The sequence below is a fragment of the Periplaneta americana genome, chromosome 14, assembly GCF_040183065.1.
Source record: "Periplaneta americana isolate PAMFEO1 chromosome 14, P.americana_PAMFEO1_priV1, whole genome shotgun sequence".
Lineage (NCBI taxonomy): Eukaryota > Metazoa > Arthropoda > Insecta > Blattodea > Blattidae > Periplaneta > Periplaneta americana.
The window spans coordinates 66746217-66773791 of record NC_091130.1 but is presented as its reverse complement, the minus strand read 5'-3'; the positions used below and the strand labels follow the sequence as shown (position 1 = coordinate 66773791).

The 27575-nt window shown below is 34.2% G+C and overlaps 1 protein-coding gene across 2 annotated transcripts in view; it reads left to right on the top strand.

The window, feature by feature from the left end:
* The window catches only part of LOC138713378 (FAD synthase-like), a 97211-nt gene that overhangs the window by 4200 nt on the left and 65436 nt on the right, over positions 1-27575 (top strand). Inside the window, exons 2-3 of one of the 2 annotated variants that reach the window (XM_069845446.1) lie at positions 11122-11233; positions 16454-17750. In XM_069845446.1, the coding sequence (XP_069701547.1) occupies positions 16872-17750 (879 nt within the window). In that variant the 5' untranslated portion in view covers positions 11122-11233; positions 16454-16871. Of the gene's footprint in view, positions 1-11121; positions 11240-16453; positions 17751-27575 lie in introns of both variants that reach the window. The other variant, XM_069845445.1, reaches the window with a different exon arrangement.

Sequence of the window (27575 nt, the reverse complement as noted above, 5' to 3'; positions counted from 1 at the left end):
GGCAAAATATATGATGTCTCGTGACCAGAATATTGTACGAAATTAAAATATAAAAATTGGGAATTTATCCTTTGATGAAGTAGAAAAATTCAAATGTCTTGGGGCAACAGTAACAAATATAAATATACTCGGGAGGAAATTAAATGCAGAATAAATATGGGAAATGCCTGTTATTATATGATTGAGAAGCTTTTGTCATCTAGTCTGCTGTCAAAAATCTGAAATTAGAATTTATAAAACAGTTATATTACTGGTTGTTCTGTATGGTTGTGAAACTTGGACTCTCACTTTGAGAGGAACAGAGATTAAGGGTGTTCGAGAATAAGTTTCTTGGGAAAATATTTGGGGCTAAGAGGGATGAAGTTACAGGGGAATGGAGAAAGTTACACAATGCAGAACTACACGCATTGTATTCTTCACCTGACATAATTATGAACATTAAATCCAGACATTTGAAATGGACAGGGCATGTAGCACATATGGGCAAATCCAGAAATGCATATAGAGTGTTACTTGGGAGGCCGGAGGGAAAAAGATCTTTGGGGAGACCGAGACATAGATGAGAGAATAATATTAAAATGGATTTGAGGAAGGTGGGATATGATGATAGAGACTGGATTAATCTTGCACATGATAGGGACTGATGGTGGGCTTATGTGAGGACGGCAATGAACCTCCGGGTTCCTTAAAAAGTCATTTGTAAGTAAGTATGGAGGGTATTTGTATGTTGTCAGAGTAATTCATACTACTTTCTAATGAGCTAAAGTTGTATTAAATGTAATGTAAATGGAACTCTATTTATGTTTTTATAATTCTGAGAACGGCTACTGGCTGCATGCGCTACATATTGAATGGTTAATGTAGTTACAGCAATGTCTATATCAGAGGTTCTCAACCTTTTGAAGATTGTGAGCACCACCCACATGTAATACTAAATGAGCGAGTACCATGAAATCCATCCATTATAATATCTTGGAGAACTGACAGGCTTTTCCGTGTTTCATGGTGTGTAATTCCTTTTAAGTCAGTGTGGACTTAATCAGAAAATTCAAACTTTATTGTATGAGCCTAAACAAATAGTGTTCACAACCTTTGGAGAGGAAAAGATACAAAAAGACTCATCACTGAAATTTTGAGTAACATTCAAATTCAAGGACATCATAAAAAAATTATCATTTCCGCGTTTCACTCGTAATTAAGTGGCAACTGATACCAGAAGTGGAATAATAGTACACATTCTGCAAACAACAGAATGGTGAGCTGAAAAATCATTATTATTATTATTATTATTATTATTGCATTATTTCAGTATTTAAAATAATGTCGTATAACAACCATGTGTCATGCTAATGTAGTGTTAATTGTTTAATTTGGAAGTGTGATTATGTCACGGTGTTGTGTAATTACGTCACTTCGAGTTTATTCATTGTGCAAAGGATATTCAATACAGAAATTTCAGATTTGCATCAAAAGATTTCTTTAACTTTCAGTGACATAGTACGAGGGCCACTTACTAAGTCATGGCAACTATTTTTTTCCGCGGAATCCCGGACCACAATCCACATTGTTTGATATGCAACATTTACATTATAAGGGATGCGGGCAAGTCATTGTTGATGTTTGTAGTTTGTTAAGTATGGATGAGAGTCGGCTAGAATAACATGCATATGTAAAAATAGCAGTGCTTTGCGGTCAAAATGCAAGAGAATGTTACACACAACTCGTAGAAGCTGTTGGAGGTTGTGCTGGAATTGAGATTAGAGCATCCTCCCTACTCCCCGATCTGTCACCATACGGTTTCGATTTGATACCGAAATTGAAAGCTCCATTGTTTGGGAGACCTTTTCATACACGAGAAGACATAGCCAACGCAGTGCGATGCGAGATTGCCAGATTGGACAATGAAGCAGCTGATGGTATTGGTCGTCTTCTTCATCGTTGGCAGCAAAACAGTTGATTGTCTTGGAGATTACTTCAAAGGATCTTAATGTATTCAAAATATGTTAATGTGCGTGCAAACTTTTTTTTAATGTGTTAATGTGCATGCAAACTATTGTTCTCAACATTATGACATAAGATAACATTTTCTTAATTTTTACTGTTCTCCCTTGTCTACAATACTTCCTGAGAAACTCATGTAACAGACATGGTTGGTAAAGTACATTATGAATTTTCATATGTGTATAATGAAATGTTTGTATAACAACACATTTGCCTAAAAAAAATTAGTTGCCATGACTTAGTAAGTGACCTTTGTATATTGCAGTCAGAAAAAAAATTCCACTATAATTTGCAGATCTTTAACTTATGTAAAACCATGCGAAGTACAATGTCCGAATAGTATAATTATGTCATGGCAGATTGGAAATTTTATAACATTATTAATAATTGACTTAGAGAAATCAAATTGTTACATTTTTTTTCGTAGTTTAACATATTACCAGTTGTTCTGTATGGTTGTGAAACTTGGACTCTCACTTTGAGAGAGGAACATAGGTTAAGGGTGTTTGAGAATAAGGTGCTTAGGAAAATATTTGGGGCTAAGAGGGATGAAGTTACAGGAGGATGGAGAAAGTTACACAACACAGAACTGCACGCATTGTATTCTTCACCTGACATAATTAGGAACATTAAATCCAGACGTTTGAGATGGGCAGGGCATGTAGCACATATGGGCGAATCCAGAAATGCATATAGAGTGTTAGTTGGGAGGCCAGAGGGAAAAAGACCTTTAGGGAGGCCGAGACGTAGATGGGAAGATAATATTAAAATGGATTTAAGGGAGATGGGATATGATGATAGAGAATAGATTAATTTTGCCCAGGATAGGGACCAATGGCGGGCTTGTGTGAGGGCGGCAATGAACCTCTGGGTTCCTTAAAAGTTAGTAAGTAAGTAAGTTTAATCCTTTTAATTTTGTATAAGTTCCATTTGAATATATATTTTATTTTTCTATATGTTACGAAAAATAAGCATGAAAATGTGTACAAATGTAATTACGTCATGCTTGGAATTGCCCTTTAATAAATATCGCAGAACTCCATTTTCTCACATCACTACCACTGGGATCTGCTCAATATGCATTATAGCCCGAAATTCTAAAGTGAATGTGATGTGTTAGCTAGGTTTCCATTGCAAACAGTATGTCAATATCATGTAAATTAAGGAAAAATAGTAACGTTCGTTATATTTATTGCTAATTCCTTGACAATTCCATGTGCAAATGCATTTTGTGTTGTTAGAGATATTGTTCAGTTTTTGTTTTCAAGGACAGGTAAAATTTGAGATGCAGTTCTAAGAGGATATAGCAGAGCTAATAGAGAATCTAATTTAGTAAGAACCTGGTTCAGCATAGGATTTTTGAATAGATTAAATTTTTGGGGCCAGGAATGATGGAAAATTCACATTGGATAAGTTTGTACCAACTGGAGAAGAATTTATATTTCTATTTACATAAATTTTTTTGTACAGTTGTAAAAAAAAAAAAAAGTGGCCGCATTCGTGAACAGCGAATAATTTCAAAGTCCACTTCTGGTCGCGGCGATGTTACACGATGCATGTGCTTGTATAAGCAGTTCCGGAACTATGAAAGTGTTCCATATCTACGCCTCGTAGACCAGCGGTAGAGTGCTTGTTTAATGATTCAAAGGTTGTGGGTTCGGGCCTTCTTCAAGTTTTCATTTTATTTTTTAATCGTTCTTTAGTGATGTAAGTGATATTCAAATTATCATTTATATCCAGTTATCGTTCTTTATTTATATTTTGTTATCGTTCTTTAGAGATATGAATAAAATTCAAGTCATTATTTGTATTCTGTTATCGTTTTATAACGATATGAATAATAATTATTATTATTGTATCTCCAATGGGGGTTAGCCCTATTTTACATATGTATGTTAGGGCTATAGTTTTATACACAAAAAAAGATAAGCATAAAGAGAAATGGAAAAGAAAATTAAATTAGCTTATGCAATGTAAACAAAACATAAACAATCCGTAAATTAGGCATTGCGATTGCAAAACAAATATCAGTTATCAATTTGAAACATACAAAAACATTAACAACACACATACGTAACACTTCTATAACACAAATATGCAGCTTTCCGTACCATACATCATAAATTAATACACAATAATCACACAAACACAATCAAACTATAATTACGACATTACAACGACATCAAGCATCCCATAACTGACTCACATACATAACAAATCAAGCATCCGTTGCAACACATACACTTCAACATAGTAACCACACTTTTAAAAGTTACAAATTTGGCTCCAAGAAGAATAAATAGGACACTGTTACTAATTACTATTCTTCTACAATTTCTTAAATACATCTGTAATAAATCTGTGAAATTCCGATATGAATAATATTCACGTTTTTTTATAGTGTTATCGTTCTTTAGCGATATAAATAATATTCAAGTTATCATTTATATTCTGTTTTCCTTCATTAGCATTATAAAATAATATTCAAGTTATTTATATTGTTATTGTTCTTTCGCAATATAAATAATCTGTATTTTATGTAAGTAATTATAACACAAAATAGGTTATTTTATTTAGATAATTAAATACGTATTATATAATATCTTATATTAATTAAACAAACCGATATTTATCATTTATATTCTGTTATCATTCTTTAGTAATACTGTATATATAATATTCAAGTTACTTATATGTAATCGTTCTTTAGCGATATAAATAACATAAATTTAATATTAGGTTTGGAAAAATCCAGTTGCATAATACTGGTATTAGTTTTTCTTTTTGTATTATTACTTTATACTATCTTGAATCACAATAAAATGAAAAGGAGTAACGAGGAATTGAACCTGAGACGTTGACATCTAAATTCCGACGTTCATCTGCTGAGCTACGAAGGCAAAAGTATGGAAACATTTTCGGAAAAATTGGCCCAGTCACACTCTAAGATTTTCTGATGATTCGTAGAAGCTAGTCCAGGATGTGGGGGGCAAAGGCTAATTGAGATTTCCCGGTCTGTGATCGGGTCAAACATCCTGATAGAATTAATATTTAACCCTTGCCGTGACTTTCGGTGAAGTCCGGAGGGCCCAATTAGTCAAAACCACTCTCCTCATCTCCACGTTTGGGCCCCCTGGAATTTAATAAGATGCGAAAGAGATAGTGGTATGCGGAAAGCAACGGGATGTTACCGCATTTAGGCCTATCCTTCCCAAGAAAAACTGCAAACATGAACAAAGGAAGCTTTTAATAGAAGAAGAAGAAGGATCTTCTGCGGACCTCTGGAAAAAGAACTAAGGAAGAGACTAGTGAAGTGCTTTGTGTGGAGTGTGGCATTGTATGGGGAAGGAACATGGACATTACGACGAAATGAAGAGAAACGAATTGAAGCATTTGAAATGTGGATGTGGAGAAGAACGGTGCGTGTGAAGTGGACAGACAGAATAAGAAATAAAATTGTGTTTGAAAAAGTGAGTGAAGAAAGAATGATGCTGAAACTGATTAGAAAGAGAAAAAGGAATTGGTTGGGTCTCTGGTTGAAAAGAATAATATAACGACATTAGGATATGTGGATCATATGCAGAGACTATGAGGAAGGCAGAAAATAGGAAAGATTGAAGATTGCTGGGTTTGCAATGAAAGACCTGCCCATGGACAGAACACTTATGTATGTATGTTCAGAATGCCTGAAATATCGTGTCTAAGAACAGTTGCTATTTGCAAAGACTAGTCAATTCCATGCCCACTCGACTGCAAGATGATCGAGATAAGAGGAAGATAGACTGAATATTGAATTGTGGCTTTTTGTTTTGTTTTTTGAACGCTTAATTGTTTGGATGTTTTAAGACCGACGCCAGTAAATTTGTTTTGTTTATGCCACGAAAGATATTTTTATTGAGAATAAAATCTTTTTTCTTTCCATTTGCAGCCACAATATCATAATGATAAAGTCATGGCATATTATATTAATGAACCTGATGTTAATTACTAAAATAATCGTAAAAGAGAAAGGCGCCATTATGTATAGTTTGTCTCTCTCAAAAACAGAACAAAAAAGAACATAAAAAGCACGAGGTTGTAGTCGAACGCAGGACCTCATGAATAAGAGGCCTAAACGCTACCATTATGCTATCGAATAACACACAGAATACTTAAATTATACTATAGATATCAGGCAACGTGGTCCAACAACATGTAACATCGCCTGTCTCCGAATTGTAGCGAAGATACCCGAAGTGAACTTTGTTTCAGGAGAGCGGCCACTTTTTCTTTTGACAGCTGTACAAATGAAGATGTAACTTCCTGGAGCTTTAAATGTTCAGGACAGGCTCTGTAACTAGCTTTGTGCCATCCTTTACAAAACGAATATTATGAATAAACGTTCATTGAATGACTGTGTAGCTGCGATAGGTCCCTATTTCTTTCTTCTTGAGAGAATATGGAGAATCAGTTTTTAATATGTAGGCCTATATAATATTATGTATAGTGTTACTATACAGTTGAAAAAATGAGAAAAACCTTCAACTTCTAAATTGACTTCATTTTTTATTGAGTTTGGTATCATTTCCGATATTGAATTTACATTTTCCAAAATTGATGTTAGCTTTTCCGAAATATCAAGTTTATTTTTTCCGAATATGAATTAACCATTTCATAAATTGAGGTTAACTTTTCAGAAATTGAGGTTGAAAAGGTATAGTTATTATGTAAGCAGTGGCGGCTCGTGAGTTATTAAATTGGGAATTCACAATGGTATATGAATAATGAAAGAAAAAAAAGACTACTGTTTAAATGTTACATGTATCTTTAATTGCCAATAATTTAAGACATATATTTTCAAAATACTGGAAATGAAACTCATTTTGAAAACAATTGATTCTAAATTTAAATAATAAATATTAAGACTACTACAGGGAAAAATAAAATTATTGTAGTAACAATGAACAAAAGCTTGTAAGTCTCTGAAAATGTAGGCTATTTTGTGTATTCTGTGAGCATCTGCGAAAGACTGAATGTGCTACTCATATTCCTAAAATCTGATTTTCTGTAGATAATCTGCAATTCTGTTTTAAGACGATCCTTTTCCAGAAGTTCATAAACACCTATTATTTCTTCAATAGTAGCCTAAATAAGGGAAGTGTTTATCGTACTGTTGAAATTTTTCGGCATCGGATACACTTCAGAGAAGTGAGCAGTAAAAGAGAATCTTCTTTCTGCTTTATTTGCAATGATGTTACAAACTCCCTTAGCTGCCATAGTTCTACTAACATAAGTGTTTTCATCTCTTCTTTTCTTTGATAGCAGCTCTGCCTTTTTAACTTCATACTTTCTGCCTCCATTCCCTCTCTTTCCTTTATCATTGTCTTCTGAATGTGTTTACATTCTTTCTTATTTGTAGGTCATCAGTATTCCTCTTCTGAATTTAGTTAAGTAAGACATCCACGTAAGGTGTAATGTTGTAGAAAACTGCTAGCCAAAAGTGAAAATGGGAGTAAGTTCCATGCAGAAGCATGTAGAATTCTTTTTCCAATCACTTCGTCAAGTAAGGCAGTTCTCTGTGGCGAGTTACAAAAAAATTAATGACATCGCTCAGGTTGAAAAAAAAAACACTAACACCTTGGTTCTGACTGGTGCATTGAGTTACAATTAAATTGCTTTAACAATTGAGGTAGTGAGTGTAACAATGCACAAGACGATCATTTTTATAAGTATGTTGAATATAATTGCTTCACCGCTCATAACATTAGCACATTTATAGCTCTAGGAAACTAATTTGTCTGGGTTAACAACAAGTTTTTCGAGACATTTTACATTTTGCATTTTGAATACATCGGGAAATTAATACAGAGTCATGTCCAGAAGGGTTGCAAAATTCCCAGAATCGTTCAACTGGTTATCCATTGTTTAACACATATCTGAACACAGCCAATTGGAATACAGATGAAATATCAGTTGTTTCATCTGCTATTACCGAAACAAACTCTGCATATGAGAGTTCTTGTTTAATATAGTTCTGACTAAGCATTCACGCTGGTAAGTCATTCTGTATTTCCTCAGAGATTCCTTTGAACACAGTAGCACTGGTAAGGTGGTCCCCAGCCACCAGTATAGCTCAGTCAGCAGAGGTGCTTGCCTTCTGATCTGGAGCTGCTAATCGACACACATTCTTGTAATCTTGATCACACAGTGGAACATATCCATGGGATTTGAGATGTTTCATGATGAATTCTTTGAGTTCTTCGATATCTTATGGTGGAGGATGACTGAAGACTCTTTTCAGTACACTCACAAAAGAAATAGGAAATTGTTAGATCTGGTGACTTTCCCGACCATGGAATATCTCTGTAGGCCTACCTGAAAATAAGATGATTCGAAAATAAATATCTGAGGTGTTGCATTGATACTCCAGTGGTATGATTGGTTGCTCCATTCTGCTGGAACATGCCTCCCCATTGATCTTTGGATGTTGGTAATCTGAGGTATAAAAAAATTATCGACCATTATGGCATAATGCTCTGCTCAAGTGCAGTTCTTACAGCAGTGATGTTCTCTAATGTTTGCACACTTCTAACTCTTCCTTAGAGCAGAACCTATTTCTGTGAAATTTTTCACCCATGTTTTAATAGCATGCGTAGATCTCACTGGTTTATTATGATATATATTGTAATACCAACGATACAACCACTGTGTCGTCACGAAACTATCGTCATTTTTGTAACAAAACTTGATGGCATATGCACATATGCACAATTCCAGTTTTCCATCTAACTAATTGGCATACACTTTTATTCACGATGGGAATCTTCGCAGCAAACTCAACTGAGTTTTACTGGGAAAAACCGAGGTTTCAAATCGCTCATTTGATTGACCTACCTCTTATATCACCAGCTAACTGCTACTTTTTTTTTATTGGTTTATTTTACGACGCTTTATCAACATCTAGGTTATTTAGCCTCTGAATGAAATGATAATGCCGGTGAAATGAGTCCTGAGTCCAGCACCGAAAGTTACCCAGCATTTGCCCATATTGGGTTGAGGGAAAACCCCGGAAAAAACCTCAACCAGGTAACTTGCCCCGACCGGGATTCGAACCCAGGCAACTGCTACTTAAACTCCACATTCTATAAATGAGGTCACATGTGTCATGTATGTCTTTTGAATAATAGTTGAATAAAATACTGTATAGACAATATCATTCACGTGATAAAGAAACAGAATTGTTACGAAATGCGTGAAATGTATAATGAGAAAACTTGCGTCAGAGTTCACCGCTTTGGAGTGACAGCACATCTGACCATGAAGTGAGCAGGCCCGGGTTCAAATCTTGGTTGGGACAAGTTACCTGGTTGGAGTTTTTTTCCGGGTTTCCCCCTCAACCAATTGAAGCAGGATTGCTGGGTAACTTTCAACATTGGATCTTGGACACATTTTGCCATCATTAACTTATTCACGTATCATCATCCATACCACAGCCTGGGTTAAGTTCACAGTGCAATGTGTTGTACTTGTTCAAGAGTGCTGCTGTTCGGCTACCCAGTCATTCACAGAATAGGAATGGTAAGCACAATAAGTCTCAGACAGTAGTGCAAGCCTTCGGGTCCCTCCTCCGTACAAGAGAAAAAAAGCTTGCATTAATTTCATGGCACTCATATTTTCAGTTCCATAATACTATTATTATTATTATTATTATTATTATTATTATTATTATTATTATTATTATTATCATTATTATTATTATTATTATTATTATTATTTAGCCACTGTCATAGCTCTGTCCGCTAAGGTGCTTGCCTACCGATCCTGCATTGTGCTCGGGTGTGGGTTCGATTCTCGCTTGGGCTGATTACCTGGTTGGGTTTTTTCCGAGGTTTTCCCCAACCGTAAGGCAAATGTTAAGTAATCTATGGCGAATCCTCGGCCTGATCTCGCCAAATATCATCTCACTATCACCAATCTCATCGACGCTAAATAACCTCATACTTGAAACAGCGTCGTTAAATAACCAAGTAAAAAAATTATTATTATTTATTATTAATTATGTTTATTATTGTCATTTTTGAGTGTAATTAGTTACCACTGCCACCAGGTATTTACCCATTTGCAGTGTAAATAAATACATACACATATACATATAAAACTGCCTGATCCTTTAAAGAGCTGATATGATAGTTGATTGATGATTACCAGCATTTTTTTTCTCCTTCCTGTCCCTCAGAGCCTGCAAGCATTTTCCTTAGGTCCTCATAAGATAATAGTTGATTGACCATTACCAGCAGTAATATTTTTTGCACACACTAACACTGTTGCATTTATCATTCAGTCCTGGAGAATAGATTTTAAAGGTAAATTTAATTTATTGCTAGCAAAAAAAAAAATAAATAAAAAAAATGCTTAGAGAAATATAAACAAGAATCCAAGTTCTAGCACAGTGATTCCCGTACTGTTTTGCTTGCATATCCCTTTAAACTTAGAAAAATATTCATAGATCCTCAAATGAATCATATTAAAGAAAGACATTGATTGACAATTTACGTCAATGCTACAGATTATATGCCACATTTTCAGTACAATATCAAGTTACATTCTCGATATTTTTTTGTGGGGTTATTATGGACTTAATATCCCATATTTTAGCATCAATAATACATTACCATGAATAGCCATGAGTTCTTAAGTAGATGTCGGTCCTGTAATAGAATTTATAAAATGCTTTTATAGTTCTAATAATTTCGCGCATAATTATAAAAAAAAATCTTATCTTCTAACAACTACTGTGAAGAATGGAGCTATTTCTCGTCTCGCAAATTTTCTTGAAGAAAGCTGGATTTTCATATCTTGTGGCGCTTGCCTGCCGAATCGGAGTTGTGCTTGGGCGTGGGTTCATTCCCGCTTGGCCTGCTTGTCTGGTTGGGTTTTTTCTGAGGTTTTTTCCAACTGTAAGGCAAATGTCAGGTGATCTCTGGCGACTCCTCGGCCTCATATTGCCAAATATCATATCACTATCACCAATCCCATCGACGCTAAATAACCTCGTAGTTGATACAGCGTCGTTAAATAACCAAGTAAAAAAAAAATCTTATGTGACAGTCAGGTGACGACGGTTTTTTGATTTTGTTGCAGCCTATCTCGAAAATGCTACTTTGCACACATATGTTGTTGGAAATGAAAGGAGTTTCTTCACTGTACATTTAAAATTCCGTAATATTCCTGAAAAAGGCTACACCAGAATTGAGTAAGAGTAAGTTCACTAAATTTAGCCTATATTTTAAAGTCCAGTCTGAAGTTACAGCCAGCAAACTCTCATATTTTGTTCTAGATATGTTTGTCAGTTGTTCTGAAATGCTAAAAGGAGTTTTTTTTAAACCCATTTGTCTGTTTGGTGAAGGGTGGAAAATATGGTGTTGCCAGTGCTCATGAAACTTATATTTCCTCCATTCTCCTACATGCATCCCAGTAATAATATGTAAGCTGAGAAGGTATGTCAGCACCAATCTTCTTAATAGCTGGACAGTCCAGTAGATAGATGTCCTTTATTCAAGGTGAAATTCGCATCCTTACAGAGAGTACAATGTGGTGAGGGATATATATAAATTCTATGTAGATGTGAAACCAAACAGTTTTGGCCTATAGTTAACCAGAAAAGTGCCACTGATTCCTCCTAGGTAAGTCAGGAATGATAAATTTGTCCTCCAACAGTATGTCCCCTGATTTGTTTGTGCTGTCTTCAATATGCTTTGCTTTACAAGCTTGATGGACTTCATGTCTGATCCATATTTTCGCATTATGAAAAGACAAGATATGGTTGATAGTTTGTGTAATGTGTGTTCGAGGAAATTAGGGAAACTTTTCTTTTTCTTACTCCAAATGTGGTGTAATGTAGAATGCTCTCAGTGGTGCACTATGATTAATACTACATGATCTACAACATAACTCAAAATGGACATCCTGAAGTAAAAGATTTCAGGGTGGAAAATATTTCTAAAAAGATTCTTACAAGCCACTTAAACAAGAGCTTGAGGACGTTTCTGTATCTATGAAAAAATTGCTGACAAGGAACAGCCCTGGGTTCGAACAAACAGAATTGCACCAGAATGTCGTTCAAAGTCACATACATGCCCTGCTTTTAGCGGTAACAGTAGTTTGTCTGTAAAACTCTGCAGTTACACACTAGAGTAGGTGTTCTCAACCTGTTGCTCATGACATTTGGTGCTTTCGTCATGTGAGTAAAAAAGTGCTCACGAGCACGCACGCTTCTGAGATCTTTTTTCAATTCAAAGTTTGTTGTACGAACTTGAACAACTAGCGTTCCTATGCATTCGTTATAATATCTTGCAGACCTGATAGGTTTTTTCATGATGTATAACCTCATTCAATTCAGTATGGATTTCATCAGAAAAATGAAGATCATTCAAGAAAATAATATGGTTTCTCATACAGAACATCAGTCCTCCTTAGCTCTGAAATATTTATTTTAAAATGAGAAATTCATAACCTTTGGGGGGGGGGGGCAGAAGACACAAAAAGACTTCAAATACTGCGTAGTGTTTCTCTCAAATATCTGGCTATGTCCGAAATAACCTCAAGAACAAAGCACGACCACGATTAACTAATGAACATCTGTAGGACTGTTTACTTGTAGCTATAAGCGACTTTTCCATGGGCATCACAGAAATTCTGAGTAATAATCAACTTCAAGAATATTATAACTCTTGTGAGTGTTTTAAAATATTTATTTATTTGAAGGTCCGGGGTTCGATCCCAGGTGGTGACAGGATTTTTTCTCGTTGCCAAACTTTCAGAACGACCCCAGGGTTCAGTCAGCCTCCTATAAAATTGAGTACTGGGTCTTTCCCGGGGGTAAAAGGTCAGAGTGTGGTGCCGACCACACCACCTCATTCTAGTACTGAGGTCATGGAAAGCATGGGGCTCTACCTCCATGCCCCCCCAAGTGCCTTTATAGCATGTTACGGGGATACATTTACCTTTACCTTATATATTTTACTTGTATTTATGTATTCACATAAGCCTATTAAACTATTCGTTTTCATGGTGCTCGCTCACCTAATATTACATGTGGGCGGTGCTCACAATCTTCAAAAGGTTGAGAACCCCTGCACTAGAGGGTTCCATTGCATCACGCTGTGTGCACAGTCTTTGTGCCAGTAGTATTATCGCACATCTTGTTGCCTGTGTATGTAGTGAGAAGAAACACAATGGTTCGGCGAGAACAATCAATCCAGTTAATATTGTATGATTGGTTGAACCAAAATACGACGTAAGGTGCACAATGATAGATCATTTGCATGTTTTCTTGCGTCCTTGATTATGAACGAATATGAAAACCTCTTACAAAGTTAAAGTGTCGTAATAATAAGTCTCTGTTATGCATTGACTGCAAGGGGGAAAGTTCCAGTTCGACAGAAGAACAAGGTAGCAGCCAGTGTGAATGTGGACTTTCACGTCCCAAAAAGAGCAAAGTGTCTATTTGATGAGAAAACATTAGACAATATTTTTGACGATTGTCATAGCCGAGGAAACAACACATATGAAAGTTCAGGAAAAGAACAAGCTCAGTCCACTTTAGCAAATTGTTCAGGAGAGTAGTTTGAAGTTTGTCTTTAGCATATTATATTATACTTTACATTGTATAATAATAATAATAATAATAATAATAATAATAATAATAATAATAATAATCCGTGGCACTACAGCCCGTGAAGGGCCTAGACCGACCAGCTGGCTGCTGGCCTCACGCTCACATGCCGAAGCAGAGATGGACGATCATCCAACCAGAATGGAGCTTTACATTGTATGCCAAATCTAAAATTTGTTGTAGACTGTTCACATTGTATCACAGTGTTTCATTCATAGGATTAATCTACAAGAAATCCTACTACAACAACAACATACATAACTCATTTTTGAAGAAAAGTGGACAAAGCTGTTTCTTTTCCTGTACCCTTCATATGAGAAGTTACTGAAGCGATATCCCGAACAGAGAACGGAAAGTAATATTAAAGTGGTGTTGGTATATGTAGTAGAGAAACGAAAAGATGTAAGCATGATCAAGGGAAACCACACATAACAACTAAATGTCATCAAATAACAAACAATAGCCAAGTTTGATGAGGCAAGAGCAGTAGGGTATAGCATACATTATTGGAACATACAACATTTGACAAATGAAGCAGCCAAAAATATCGAACTTTTGAACTTCAAAGCTTCAATACATTTCATTAATAGTTTGAAAATTGAATTTGGAATAATGTCGCGCCATATAACTATGTTCCAAACAAAGAACACGAATCAGAACAAAGAAAAAATAATCCAGCATGCAGAAATAATTGTTACTGTTGTCAATGATTATGTTGCAAGTGAACATATACAACTGGAGTATGTTAGGAACTGTGACCAGAGTCAATTCAACTATGAGATTGCATGTGAAAGAACTTTGTCCACAGAAGATGAGAAACATACCACTTCATAGCCAACATATAGCTGCATGATAGATATGGTAACTAATGTTTCTGAATTTTGGATTATTTCTTCTTTGTTCTGATTCGTGTTCTTTGGTTGGAGCCTAGTTTGATGTCGTGACATTATTCCAAATTATCAATGAAATGTATTAAAGCTTTGAAGTTCAAAAGTCCGATATTTTTGGCTGCTTCATTTGCCCAATGTTGTAAGTTCCAATAATGTACACTATACCCTTCTGCTCTTGCTTCATCAAACTTGGCTATTGTTTGTTGTTTGATGACATTTTCTTGTTATGTGTGATTTTCCTTGACCACGCTACACCTTTTCGTTTCTCTGCTACATATTACCACTTTAATATTATTTTTCGTTTTCAGTAGCTTCTCATATGATAATCGTCTAAAAATATTGTATAATGTTTTCTCATCAAATATTGTGATGACAATGGACACTTTGCTCATTTTGGGAGGTGAAAGTTCATATTCGCTCTGGTGTTACTTTCTTCTCCTGTCGAACTGGAACTATCCCAGCTGTATTAAATGCACTGCTTATCATTATCATAACTGCAACTTAATTTTATGATACTTTCACTTTGTAAGAGGTTTTCATATTTGTTATAATCAGAGATACAAGAAAATATGTGAATGACTTATGATACTTCCACTTTGTAAGAGGTTTTCATATTTGTTATAATCAGAGATATAAGAAAATATGTGAATGACTCATTTTCCACACCAATACCATTTTCATTGTGCACCTTAGATCATATTTTCAATTCAACCAATCGCAAAACATTAATTGGATTGAGCTACTTTCGCACCATCATGTTTCATCTCACACATACACGACAACAAGACCTGCGATAACACCACCATCACAATCTCGATTGGAGTAACAGACTGTGTGCAAAGTATGATGCAATGGAGCCTTCTAGTACATAACTGCGGAGTTTTATAGACAAATGACTGTCACCATTGAAAGCAAGTGCACGTACGTGATCTTGAACTGCATTCTGGTGCGATTATTTGTTCGAACCCGAGGCTGTTCCTTGTGAGTATTATAATGAAAAGAATATGGCCAACCCATGTATCCTCTGATAACTCTTGGCGGATCCCTGGAGATTGACAGAGCACACTTTGAGAACCACTATTGTAGCACATCCCCAAAAGAGTAAATCTCGTGCTTAGAGAGTAATGCTCACATATTTGACAAAGATAGACAAGAAACAAAGAGAGTTTAAAACTTAAATTTAAATTCACATAGTAATAATACAATTTTAAAATTTACAGTTCCAATTAGATCTAACTTAACTTCCTTTATTACATTGATAATGGAGCTTCCATGCATGTTCAAATCATTGGATATTTCTACATCTAGAACTCAGTTAAAATAAAAAATGTCTTACAATACGATTAATTTCATCCAGATTTATAGTGCCAGTTAAAGAAAATGTTGGTGTGTTTGCAAATAATAAAAATGTTGCATTTGTACTTCATGATTTGCAGTCCTCTGTTTTTTTCATGTACTGTAGTTATTACATATGTGTGTGAAAAAAAAAGGACAAACATACATTTTCAACTGCATTTATTATTCATGGCCTACATAGTGTCATGTTTGAGGAATTTAACATTTGAGTTTTCATTGTTTTATTTTGTATCAATTCTCAATTTAGGAATGAGTAGGAGTAAAGTTCACAGCTTTATCAAACTATGTTTGTCTTGGCGTGAAATTCTATTTTGACTATGAGTACTTTTAAAGTTTCAGTTACACAATTCTATGATTATATAATTTGGGCTTGACCTTGCAAAGCTATCCAATCTTATCTGTGGAATTCTCCTTATTTCCTTACATGGTGTAATGTTCGTGTAGAACTTCTGTCTTAAAATTGATTTTTATGGTATTGTGCTGTAATTTTAGTGCATTTTTATGAAATGTAACTTACGTGGATTCTTAAAGCTTGTAATCTTTATTCTTACAGCTAAATGAAATTACTAGGAAAAAAACAGCAGAAATTGATGGGCAGTTAACAGCAGAGCTGCATGCTCAACTTCTTCAGAAACAAGAAGCACAGCAAACTGTTAGTGAAACATTAGTTGTGAGTAAGGAAGAAAGAGCGCACCGTGACATTGAAGACAGTGCCAATACTGCGAACCGTTCAGAAGATTTGAGCAAACTTGGTGAACTGCAGATGTGAACTATTTTTTCAATAGACAACTTGTAACTAGAAGAATATACAAACTATTATTACTTAGAGTGCATTTTATTTTATTGAAAAGTGAGACATATCAATTATTTGAAAATAAACATACTGCTAAGTATTTCTTGAAGAAAGTGAGTTTGATAGGTAAGAATTTTTTTAAGATAAATAAATTGAGTAGCAATTGATAATAATTTTAATGTTATGCAAGATGGCTTCCCACACTGCGGGTATAATAGTAATTGGGGATGAAATACTAAAAGGTCAAATTGTTGACACAAACTCCCATTTTCTTTGTAAACGTCTTCACTCACTAGGTATAAAGGTGTGCAAAATATCTGTTGTGGGTGATGACATTGAAGAAATAGCATCGGAGGTGGCAAATTTTTCCCAGAAATATAACAATGTATTCACGAGTGGAGGTGTTGGCCCTACACACGATGATGTTACATATCTTGGAGTTGCACGTGCATTTGGAAGACCTGTCGAAGTGAACAAGGAAATAGCTAAGATCCTGTTGGATGTAAATTGTGTCTGTGACATTAAAGATATCGATAGTAACCCTGCTTTGAAGATAGCTCAAATTCCCCTACAGTCAAATCTAATTTATTTGAAGCCTAAAGAGCGATGTTTTGACTCATCAGTGATATATCCTAGTACTTTCCCTGTAGTAAAAGTTGAAAACGTTTATATATTCCCTGGAATTCCAAAATACTTCGAGTATGCTGTAACCAACTTGGAACATCTATTAAAAAATCCTGATGGTGATAAGTTTTATACCCAAGAGCTGTATCTGAGCAGTGGAGAACTGGATATTGTGCCTGTTCTTAACCTTGCAGTAGAGAAATTCAAAGGGTCAGTTGTATTTGGCAGCTATCCAGAATTGGGTAATGATATTTACGTAACAAAGATTACATTGGAGTCCACTTCAAGCCAGCATGTAGAAGAGGCAGAGACTTATCTTCGCATGAAGCTACCAGCTGGAACTGTGGTTGATCCATTGGAAGAAGGTGTTTACACGATGATGAAACAGGGCTCCATGAAGGGCCTGCCTGCAGCCATCACCACAGCTGTGAAGGTGCGTGCTGATGCGAGAGGAAAGCAGGAGTGAAACAACCGTATGTTGGAGGTGTTGGGGTTTTTTTGGGGGTCTTACGGTTCTTCCTTTGCTCATCTTTATATGTTATTGTGAAGAAATGTGGCTTTTTTTTCTTTGTATCAGGAGATTCAGGTGAACTGTTTTCTGGTGGGAACATGGTGCTTTAAATTTTGTATATAAGTAGCAAACAGATTTTTATTTTTGGTTTATTTGATGCTTTTTTTTTATTTTACAATTATTATATATCGATAAGGTTGCTTATTATACACAATATATTAGACAACTGAAATACATGACGTGATTTGTGGTCAGTATGGCAGCACATGTTACTTACCATATGTGAATAGTATACATATTCTTGAAAGAATGCAGTTTCATTTTGATTTTATAATTTTTTGACTAATTCGAGTTTTATGCGTGTTTAATTTCCTACAGATCATTGGCTTGGTGTTATTGTTACTCGGTATGCAGCTGCAAATGTTTAAAACTTGCTTTGTTGCACACTCCATCAGTCTTGATTCAAAAGTATATTTCTTTTACACTTTTACACAATTGGGTGTTTTTTTGTTTGGTTTATTAAAGACATACATGCTGCTAGTACTACAAGTTTTCAGAGGCCTTCTACTTCAGTGCTGTACAACATCCAAAGATTCCATTATTTTATCCATTTCCAATAGCACACAGAATATGACGGATGTACAAAATAACTCTGATTGTGACTGTTAACATTCTGATTGCTACACAGCACAAGCTTCTTTGTTGTATTTGTTGTGCCTTTTCATTTCTGGTGTGGGACATGTTCAGACATTTCAGCACTTACAGATCCATTTGTATAGTATAGCTTTGCTCTACAGAGTACCATATGATAACACATGTTAGAGTATAGCTGAAATCAGAGTGCATCAGTTTTGCTTGAATTAATTGGAACAGCTCAGTTCATGAGTTTAACGAATCATAAGTTGAACTATGCTCATCATTTTAAGTAATTTTATAATATTTGAAATGACTATATAGACTACAGTGGACTATAGTGGACTTTAAGTTGTCAGGATACATTAAGAAGATTGATTGATTGATAATATTTGAAATCAGTTATTGTTATTAACTTAATAATCTGTAAATAATCCAGAACTAATTTGTAACAGCTTTGTCATGATTGTGGTTACCAGTACCGTTAGAGAGATAGAGGCAAGCATGTGCATTCAAACAGGAGGGGAGAATAGAGAATACACACCTCTTTGTTTGTGTCAGTTGTTTTCTTTTCTTGTCCATGTTATGAGTTGCCTGTTTTGGAATTCTGTGATTCTTCATCCTGTGGACATGAATTTAGTCTAATTTTTTAGTAAATTCCGAAATTAATTGCATTCTTATTTCTTCCAGAAAATCCAATTAAAAAGAAAGATAGTTTTAAACTTCATTCCTTAATATGATACATTTTCGTAATATTAAAATTCAACCAAGAGTTTGGCCAAGAATTCTTATTTCTCAATTGTAAGGTTCTTAAGAAATTGATGATGACATGCATGACTTGGCAAATAGTCGATGAAAGTACAAGGTGCACTTTTATGCACAATCATTGTTGGACTGACTCTTTAAGGCAACAAAACTTCATGTGAGATATTGATCTTGTTGAACATGGTTGTAGACATGCAAGGGACATAGTAGTTGAGTTACTCGAGTTTTTTTTCAAAGTCAAAAATGCCGCACACTGCATGCTCCGAGCCGAAAGTTTTCGGTCATATGTTGACGAGATATTCGATTTGCTTTTCTGTTTAAATATTACATATCTATGCTGAGAAAGAATTAAAACTATAATCCTTGTATGAACTGCACTACAGATCTTGAAACATTTTTGTATACTCAACAGATATGTCTCTCATTGTACATTAATATTTGACATGCATAGTTCATAACAGATATTCATCTTTGTTTGCAACAAAATTAAAATCTATGAAAATTAATGCTTTTACTGCAATGAGATTGTCTCTGTTAGATGTGGAGTACATTACCATAACAATTACTTCATACCTGTTCTTCATTGTAACTGAAAACAGACATATTCATATGAAGAGTACAGAGGAAAAACAATTAGTCACAATTCACTTAAGGGTGATGTCATCTTCTAATTCATTCTATTAATGCAAAATTTATTGCTGTTCCTAATGAAAAGGTAGGAAAGGATGACTATCCGTGGTGATAATTCTCTTTTACCAGTTTTGATAAGAAAAACACTAAAAGTTTGCAGGAATATACTGGTGACATCATCCTTATGAGAATTGTGACTTTGTTTTTTCCCCTGTACTCTTCATATACTTCACAGATAAATTATTTTAGTCGAAGTCCAGTTATGCCATTTCATTAGACCTCGTGCATTTAGTAAAATTTTTATATTAGCAAAATAATAATATCTGATAACAACAAGATTGGCTTCCACATGATCCCAAGCCGAAATAGACATTATGTACTTCCATTTACTTGTGTCAATCTCCTTTCTTTTCACTTTCCTGGTTTCCCTTGACCATCTTTTGTTTTCTTCTATCCTGATATTATTAGGTTTCGAGCACTAAAGTGTATTTCCTTTCTTTCTTTTATCTTTAATTTGAACACTAACTTTTTGGTGAAGTAGACTGCCTCTTTACAAGTTAAAGAAGGTGCTGAATACAGTTTATATACTGTATGTTGATGAGTTTCGTTAGAAGACAGGATTCCAGACGTAAACTAATTCCCCATTCAGATCTCTAGAAAGGAACTCTTCATAGGGACTTTAATCATACGCAGTTTAAAATTCTACAGTGAATGGCTGAGAATTAATATCATCTAAAGTATGAAATAGAGAATACACTACACACTGAAAATGTTGGTGTTTTCTGTACTTTTGAATCTAATAACACCAAAATGTTCTTTGCAAAGAAGAAGATTCAATTATGAACGTATAGCACATACTAAACTATAAAGCTGTCAACATTTCAGATAAAAGTGTTAATAACATCACAGTAATTTACTGGCATATTAGAAAACAAATGGAGAAATTCCAATGTCCTGAACATTTGATTAATAATAATAATAATAATAATAATAATAATAATAATAATAATAATAATAATACTTTATGGCTTTTAAGGAACCTGGAGGTTCATTGCCACCCTCACATAAGCCCGCCATAGGTCCCTATCATGAACAGGATTAATGCAGTCTTTACCATGTAATAATAATAATAATAATAATAATAATAATAATAATAATAATAATAATTTTTTAAAAAACTTCATCATTAAAAAATAAAGCAGGTAAATTAATATTTTGCAATTGAATTTACTACTATACTTTGAATATAAATCTATTTTATCCATCTACAATTTGATTCCTTCTTCTTTAAACTAGCATTTGGTAGTCTCATTGTCAAAACCAGTATGTGCAGTAAAGCAATTAATCTTTTCTACATTGTTCTTACTGTCTTCATTATCTTCATGCTTTTGGAACACGTTTTCAAACCGGAATAAATTTGTGTGATATGAGGAGTTCAGAGCACAAATGGTGTAACTCCATCTAGGATACTTATGTGAAAATGAGTACTTGTAAAATGAGAAATTAATAATAATTGTAAAGAATATTTATTCACGTATATAATTTAATACACACTTTATTTCATTAAAAAAAATTAATTCTCATGTTTTTGTGTACTGCATACTATCAACAAAAATAACTTCAATATTGAAAATGGACTTGCTGGGTTTGTGCTCTAAAAGTTCAGTGCAGTGTACAATTTCGTTATTTTTCACTGTCACAAATTTCAACATTTCTTGTCAGAAGTGTTGACGAACATGTTGCTAAGTTCTGGTAGTATCCATAATACACAGGGGGAATATATTTTAGGTGATCTAACATGTATAACCAAAATACGGGTTATTTATAGAGTAACTCCTGTTGGACTTTTTAATGGCCTTACTCTTCTCTTCTTTGTGAAATTAACTTCATGGAACTCATGATCCGAATTGAAGCTCTCTTTAAGAGGTGATGACGTTTTATAGCCCATACATTTCATCTGCAGCCAGTATACATTGTTAGCTTTTTTGTTTTTTATGATCTTTTCTTCTAGCTGTTTAAGAGAACTGAATTTTTTGACCACTAATTTCTTGCACTATGCATTTTTCGCAATGTCCATCCAAATATCTGAAGAATATATAAAATCTTTCTTGTGCTGACTGCCTCTATCAGACCGAAATCAGCATCAAAAACTTTATTTCATATTTGGATCATTCTATATGAAATCAACACAGCTCACAACCTGACCCTTTCAAATTCTAGTAACATTTTACATGTTTGCTGAACGATTTGTGGTATAAAAATTACTCTAACTTGGGACATATGAAGCATAGAGTTGATTATGAAACTGTTAGAAAGCTGATTTCATACTCTTTCCAATGATAGGTTACGTGGGTTTATTATTAGTTTTTGAAATGTCAAGGTTAGCCATTATGATCTTTGACCTTTAATTGTAGAAAATGTGCCCTTTGAATTTTGTTTTAAATGGTACATTTTATCTGTCATTCAATGTCCTATCTATGTTTGAAATTTGAATTTGAGACCATTGCATTGTCAGAAGTTATAAATAATTTTAGTACAAGATTCATTCACTTGGTTGGAAGAGCACAGAGTTGGTGACACTGACTAAATTGCTAACTAATATACACTTAAATATCAAAAATGAGTTATGATTGTTAAGGCAGTGGTATAAAAATTGTTTCAGCTTGTGATAACACTGTTATTTTGGTTATTAGTTTGTACTGTCATAACTAAGAATGCTGCAATCAAGTGAGGTGGCTCAATGGTAACACACTAGATTCGCATTTGGAAGGTCGGGAGTTCAAACCTCATGGCCAGCCAGTCTGATGGAGACTTCTCATGGTTTCCCGTAGTCACAAATGCAAAGTCAGATTGGAAATTTACATCCCATGTTTTATCACTGCCCCAATCACCATTATTATAATATTCATAATTATTAAAAACTGAGTTCAGTTAAAATGAATACAAGTCATAATTGTATAACATACGATAATAGAAATGGAAAATCACTACAATAGTCCATGGCCTAGTGCTATACTCGAAGATCATACACATGCATTATGACCTAGATGTTAATGCATGTATAAATAAATTTAAGGATACACTGAGGTGAAATTGTCTAAACAAATAAAGGTAAAAGTCTGAAATTTTGTACATTTATTCTACTAGTACTTTTAAATTATGTGTATATCAAATTTCATCTAATTTGGTTTAAGAATGTGTGAATTATTAACATTTTTGTAAATTTAAATTAAAAAAAAAATTGCTATTATTTATACAAATGTTACCATTTTTGCTTGAAATTACATTTTTATAACTTTCAAACACCCCAAAACGAAATGTACTGTCCAGTGTTTTCATTTCCTTAACCAAACCTCCCCCCCAAATATATATGTAGTCAACTCTAAAAACAACCAAAAATTAGCAACTCCTGCAAAAGAAAATTGATATTTAAGAAAATGTGAGGCTTAAAGAAACATACATATTAAAGAAGGCTCACAAAAAAAAAAAAAAATCGTTCACGTAGTAATAATAATAATAATAATAATAATAATAATAATAATGTTTTATTTTCGCTGGCAGAGTTAAGGCCATAAGGCCTTCTCTTCCACTCAACCAGCCTTAATCAATACAATACATATTTAAATTACAAACTACACTTAAAAGGTTCTCCAGCAATATTCTTCAATTTTAACGACTAGTAGACTACATATTTATTTAAATTTAGATAAACCTATAAGGTAAAGTAGTAACTTAATTTATGAGCTAATTTAATTCAATCAATTATAATTAATTTAATATTTGGGATAGCTAGTAAAATGATGTAGTACATATTTTTTAGGAGAAATAACATGTTTAGCAAAGCAAAATGTGCGGAAAATAAAGCAGAAAAAAATGAGTTTGAAATATTTTAAATGAAAATAAATAGATGCATATGCCTTTTAAAAATGGCCGCAGAAACATGCAGTTAGAGGGGCATAAGTGCATGAAAATTATCCCAGAGATTCCTTGCACCATAAACAATTTTTTTTAGTGCTAAAAACTAAAAATGTGATTTTTGACCAAAAAGACGAATTTTCACCAAGGTGTATAGGCTGTATCAGAAACGGCTATAAGTTTTATGCATGAATACATATGTCGGGATGGGATGTTGAATGTAAGGTATCTGTTGCTTATGCACCCATGTCCATTTGAACTATAAATGCTCGGACATTGTGTAGTTTCTCTCTTCATTCAACATTACTTGTGAATTTTTCCAATTTAACTTGTCGACTGCTGATTGTTACTCAATTGAGATTGTAGCCTCGTTAGTAACCAATGGTTTGACACTGTGAACATTCTATCACTTCACATTCTCTAGTTACACTGCACGATCGGCTAATTCGTGCCTAAACTTTCCCCCTCCTGTGTATCATTAGATGACGTCACCTGCTCCAAATAAACGTCATGTTGGATACATTGAGCCTTTGTCTATCTATCACCATTTATTTCATTGGTATATGTTGTGTAGCTTAAAAATTCTAGGCGCAACAAAACTCACCTGAAAACATGTTTTAAATTCCATAGAATACTTGATATATTAAATTATATCTCTTGATCCTATTATCGTCCTAAATTCAAACTTGGAACTTAGTTAATACATTAAATGATATATATATATATATATATATATATATATATATTTTAAGTAACAGTCGTATTTCTTGCTATTCATTTTTCGAAATTATGTAGGATGATTTTGAAAAAGCAAACAATTTTTTCAGATCATGTTATATATCATTTGGAAGCTCATTTCATAAGCTTTGCAATGACACCTGCCCCACAACTGTATCTTTAATAGCCTTGAAAATAGCACTTTTAAAACTGGTCAGTGTATCAAATTTTGACATACTGATATTAGTCAATTTTCAAAGAACGATAGCTTAAATTCCAGTTGCTACAAAGATCTAAAACCAACTACTTTCTGTACACAATTACATTTTCTAAATGTGGAATAAGTTTTCTTAAAATAAAAAATACAAAGGTTGAGAATTTCACTTTTTTCTGTGATTTGATATGGAATGACCTATGTTTCATGATAAATTATTTATAGAATATGTATACACATTAGACCAATATTTCAGGTATTATTATTATTTCGGCGTTTTTATATAACGTAATCTCTACTTGCCATTAATATTATAATTTGGAGATATTCTAACATTCTTGTCTTCTGTGTTGCCACTAGACAACGAACTTGTTAACTCTGTGCTCTGAATAAGTCTGGAGAAAATTCAATACACAAAATAAACTGCTTACATCTGTGAGCACTGTGATAATTTGTATAATATGTATTTCCTTGTAACATTGAAAAGTACGGATATTCTTGCTACAAAATGTGTTAATAACTCAATTTTCATGAAAAGTGGAATCATACCATTTGTGCTCTGAGTCCCTCATATGATCATCTGTGTGTGTATGCTCGTTCTTGCGTGGTTGTGTGTGAATGTGCACGCAGTTATTTAGCAATTTCTGTGTATGTAACGAATTTGTTTAATGAGACTTCCTCATATATGAATGGGTTATTTATGAAAGGCCTAAGTCACTAATTTTGTGAAAATGAGTTTGTAATGTAATACTGCTCTTTGGGTGTAGATACATCGATTTAGATATGAAGAGGACTAAGTTTCACACTCTATAATGCTTAGTAGAAATTATGATACAATTTTTATTTCAGTCTTAATTTCAAAATTTCGGCCATAAAGCAGTTTTTCTTAAATTGCTAACAATTTAGTATTCAAGACTTAGGGCCTTTCATAAATAACCCATTCATATAGTGAAGCCTCTGTCGTTATTTGAAGACACTAGGGAGAAGAAACACTACATACAATAAATCAGTAGTTGCAGAAAAAAACTCAAATTAAAATGTTTTAGGAATATAAAACATTGAACAAAAAATGTCAGACTGTATTTCAAATTTGCACGTTCTTTGTCTGAAATGTAATCTCTCATGGATGTATGTTTTGTTGGAACTTTGTATTTCAAAGTGTCCTTTCTATTTTAAATGACCATTATTTCAATTTTGCCCATTGTGCATTTCAAATCAAGAAATGTATTCGGAACACCTCAAAATCTTTGCTTTAGTGGCTGACCATGATAATATCTTTGAAAAATATTGGAGTGCAAGAGGTCAAATGACTTCATTATCAAACACCTGGCATTAGAAAACAATAACAACAACATTTTAAATTACTCTCTCTCACGTGCTCTCTCTCTTGACAGTAAGCTCATAAACAAAAGACTTTTACATTTTCGAATGTAACATAAGCTTCGGCAAACTACAAAAGTGATTCAGGCTTAAGTTAATCATCATCATCTATCACAGGTACTAATCTCATTTTTTTCATCATCCAAGTCATCGTTATTCAACTCAACAGATTACAAGATTGTTTTGTATTTACGTATAGTCTGACAAGAAGACTGTAAGGAAGGATAAAGGTGATAACAGGAAAAATAAGGAAGATAAAAATAATGACAAATGAGAATACTAGTGGTAATACTGATCCAGACAAAGTAAAGTGAACATGATATTTCGGTATGATACTCAACACAAAAAGAAATCAGGTAAAGAACAGCAGAAGTGGACTGAACATTGGCCATCGTGGTGATTGCGGTGTAACATATTTTTTCATTATTGTCATAAAATCTTGCTGAATTCATACAGTTCACTTGTCATGTCAGTTGGTTACACAGGGTTAGCAATATAAAAGACAACCAGGTGCAGTGCTGTATTTGGCTCTGTCATAATTCTGTAGTATCTACCTGAATTATGCATGTAATATCTGCTAACAGTTCAATACTACAACATACTCCACATTGCCATCCATGATACTGAGTGATCCAGTTTGCAATTGGCCACCATGCAGTATGTGGTGTGCAAGCTGGTACACATGGCACTGCAAGCTTCTCATCCTCATTAATATACTGCAACAGCATAGATCACATAACGGATTATTAAATGTGGATATTTTAAGATCTATGTACATACCCCAACTGAGCAAGTACATGCTGAAAGTGCTGAGTCTCTTGTTTCAGACATTTTTGCACCTACGAAGTTAGGCCCGAAAATAAATTTCGCGTATTTATATCTTCAGAAGTAATGTATGCAGGAGGAAATTGTGCGGTCTTCAGTTCAGGGACATCCGTGTATGTCACTGCGTGTAATGTGATTGCAAGCATCTGTACCATACATGTGCAGGAGTAGACTGAAGGAAGGGACTTCTGTGGAATGTGTGCCCAATAGTAATACACTGAGGAGATTGAAAGCTGCTATTCGATGGAAGAGACCGTGGTGTTGTGCTTCTTCATAACAATGCAAGACCCCACACAACAGCAACAATAACTCTTCTGGAGAGGTTCAGTTGGGAAAGCATGGATCATCTTCCCCTACAGTCCCCATCTCGCGCCTTGTGACTTCCACTTGTGACCAGCCTTGAAGGGAGATCTGTCTAGACACCATTACAACAGCAATGACGAAGTGGAATGCACTGTTATCGCATATCTCTGGTCGCAGGACACGGAGTTCTATGAGAATGGATTTTTAAAATTCATAGAGAGATATGATAAGTGTCTCAGTCTTCATGGAAACTATGTGGAAAAGTAAACAAGAGATGTCTCTTTCTATTCTATTGTCTATTGATTTCCTCAATAAATATCCTGGACATAACTGACTCGCAAAACTTATTTTCGAAACTGACTTAA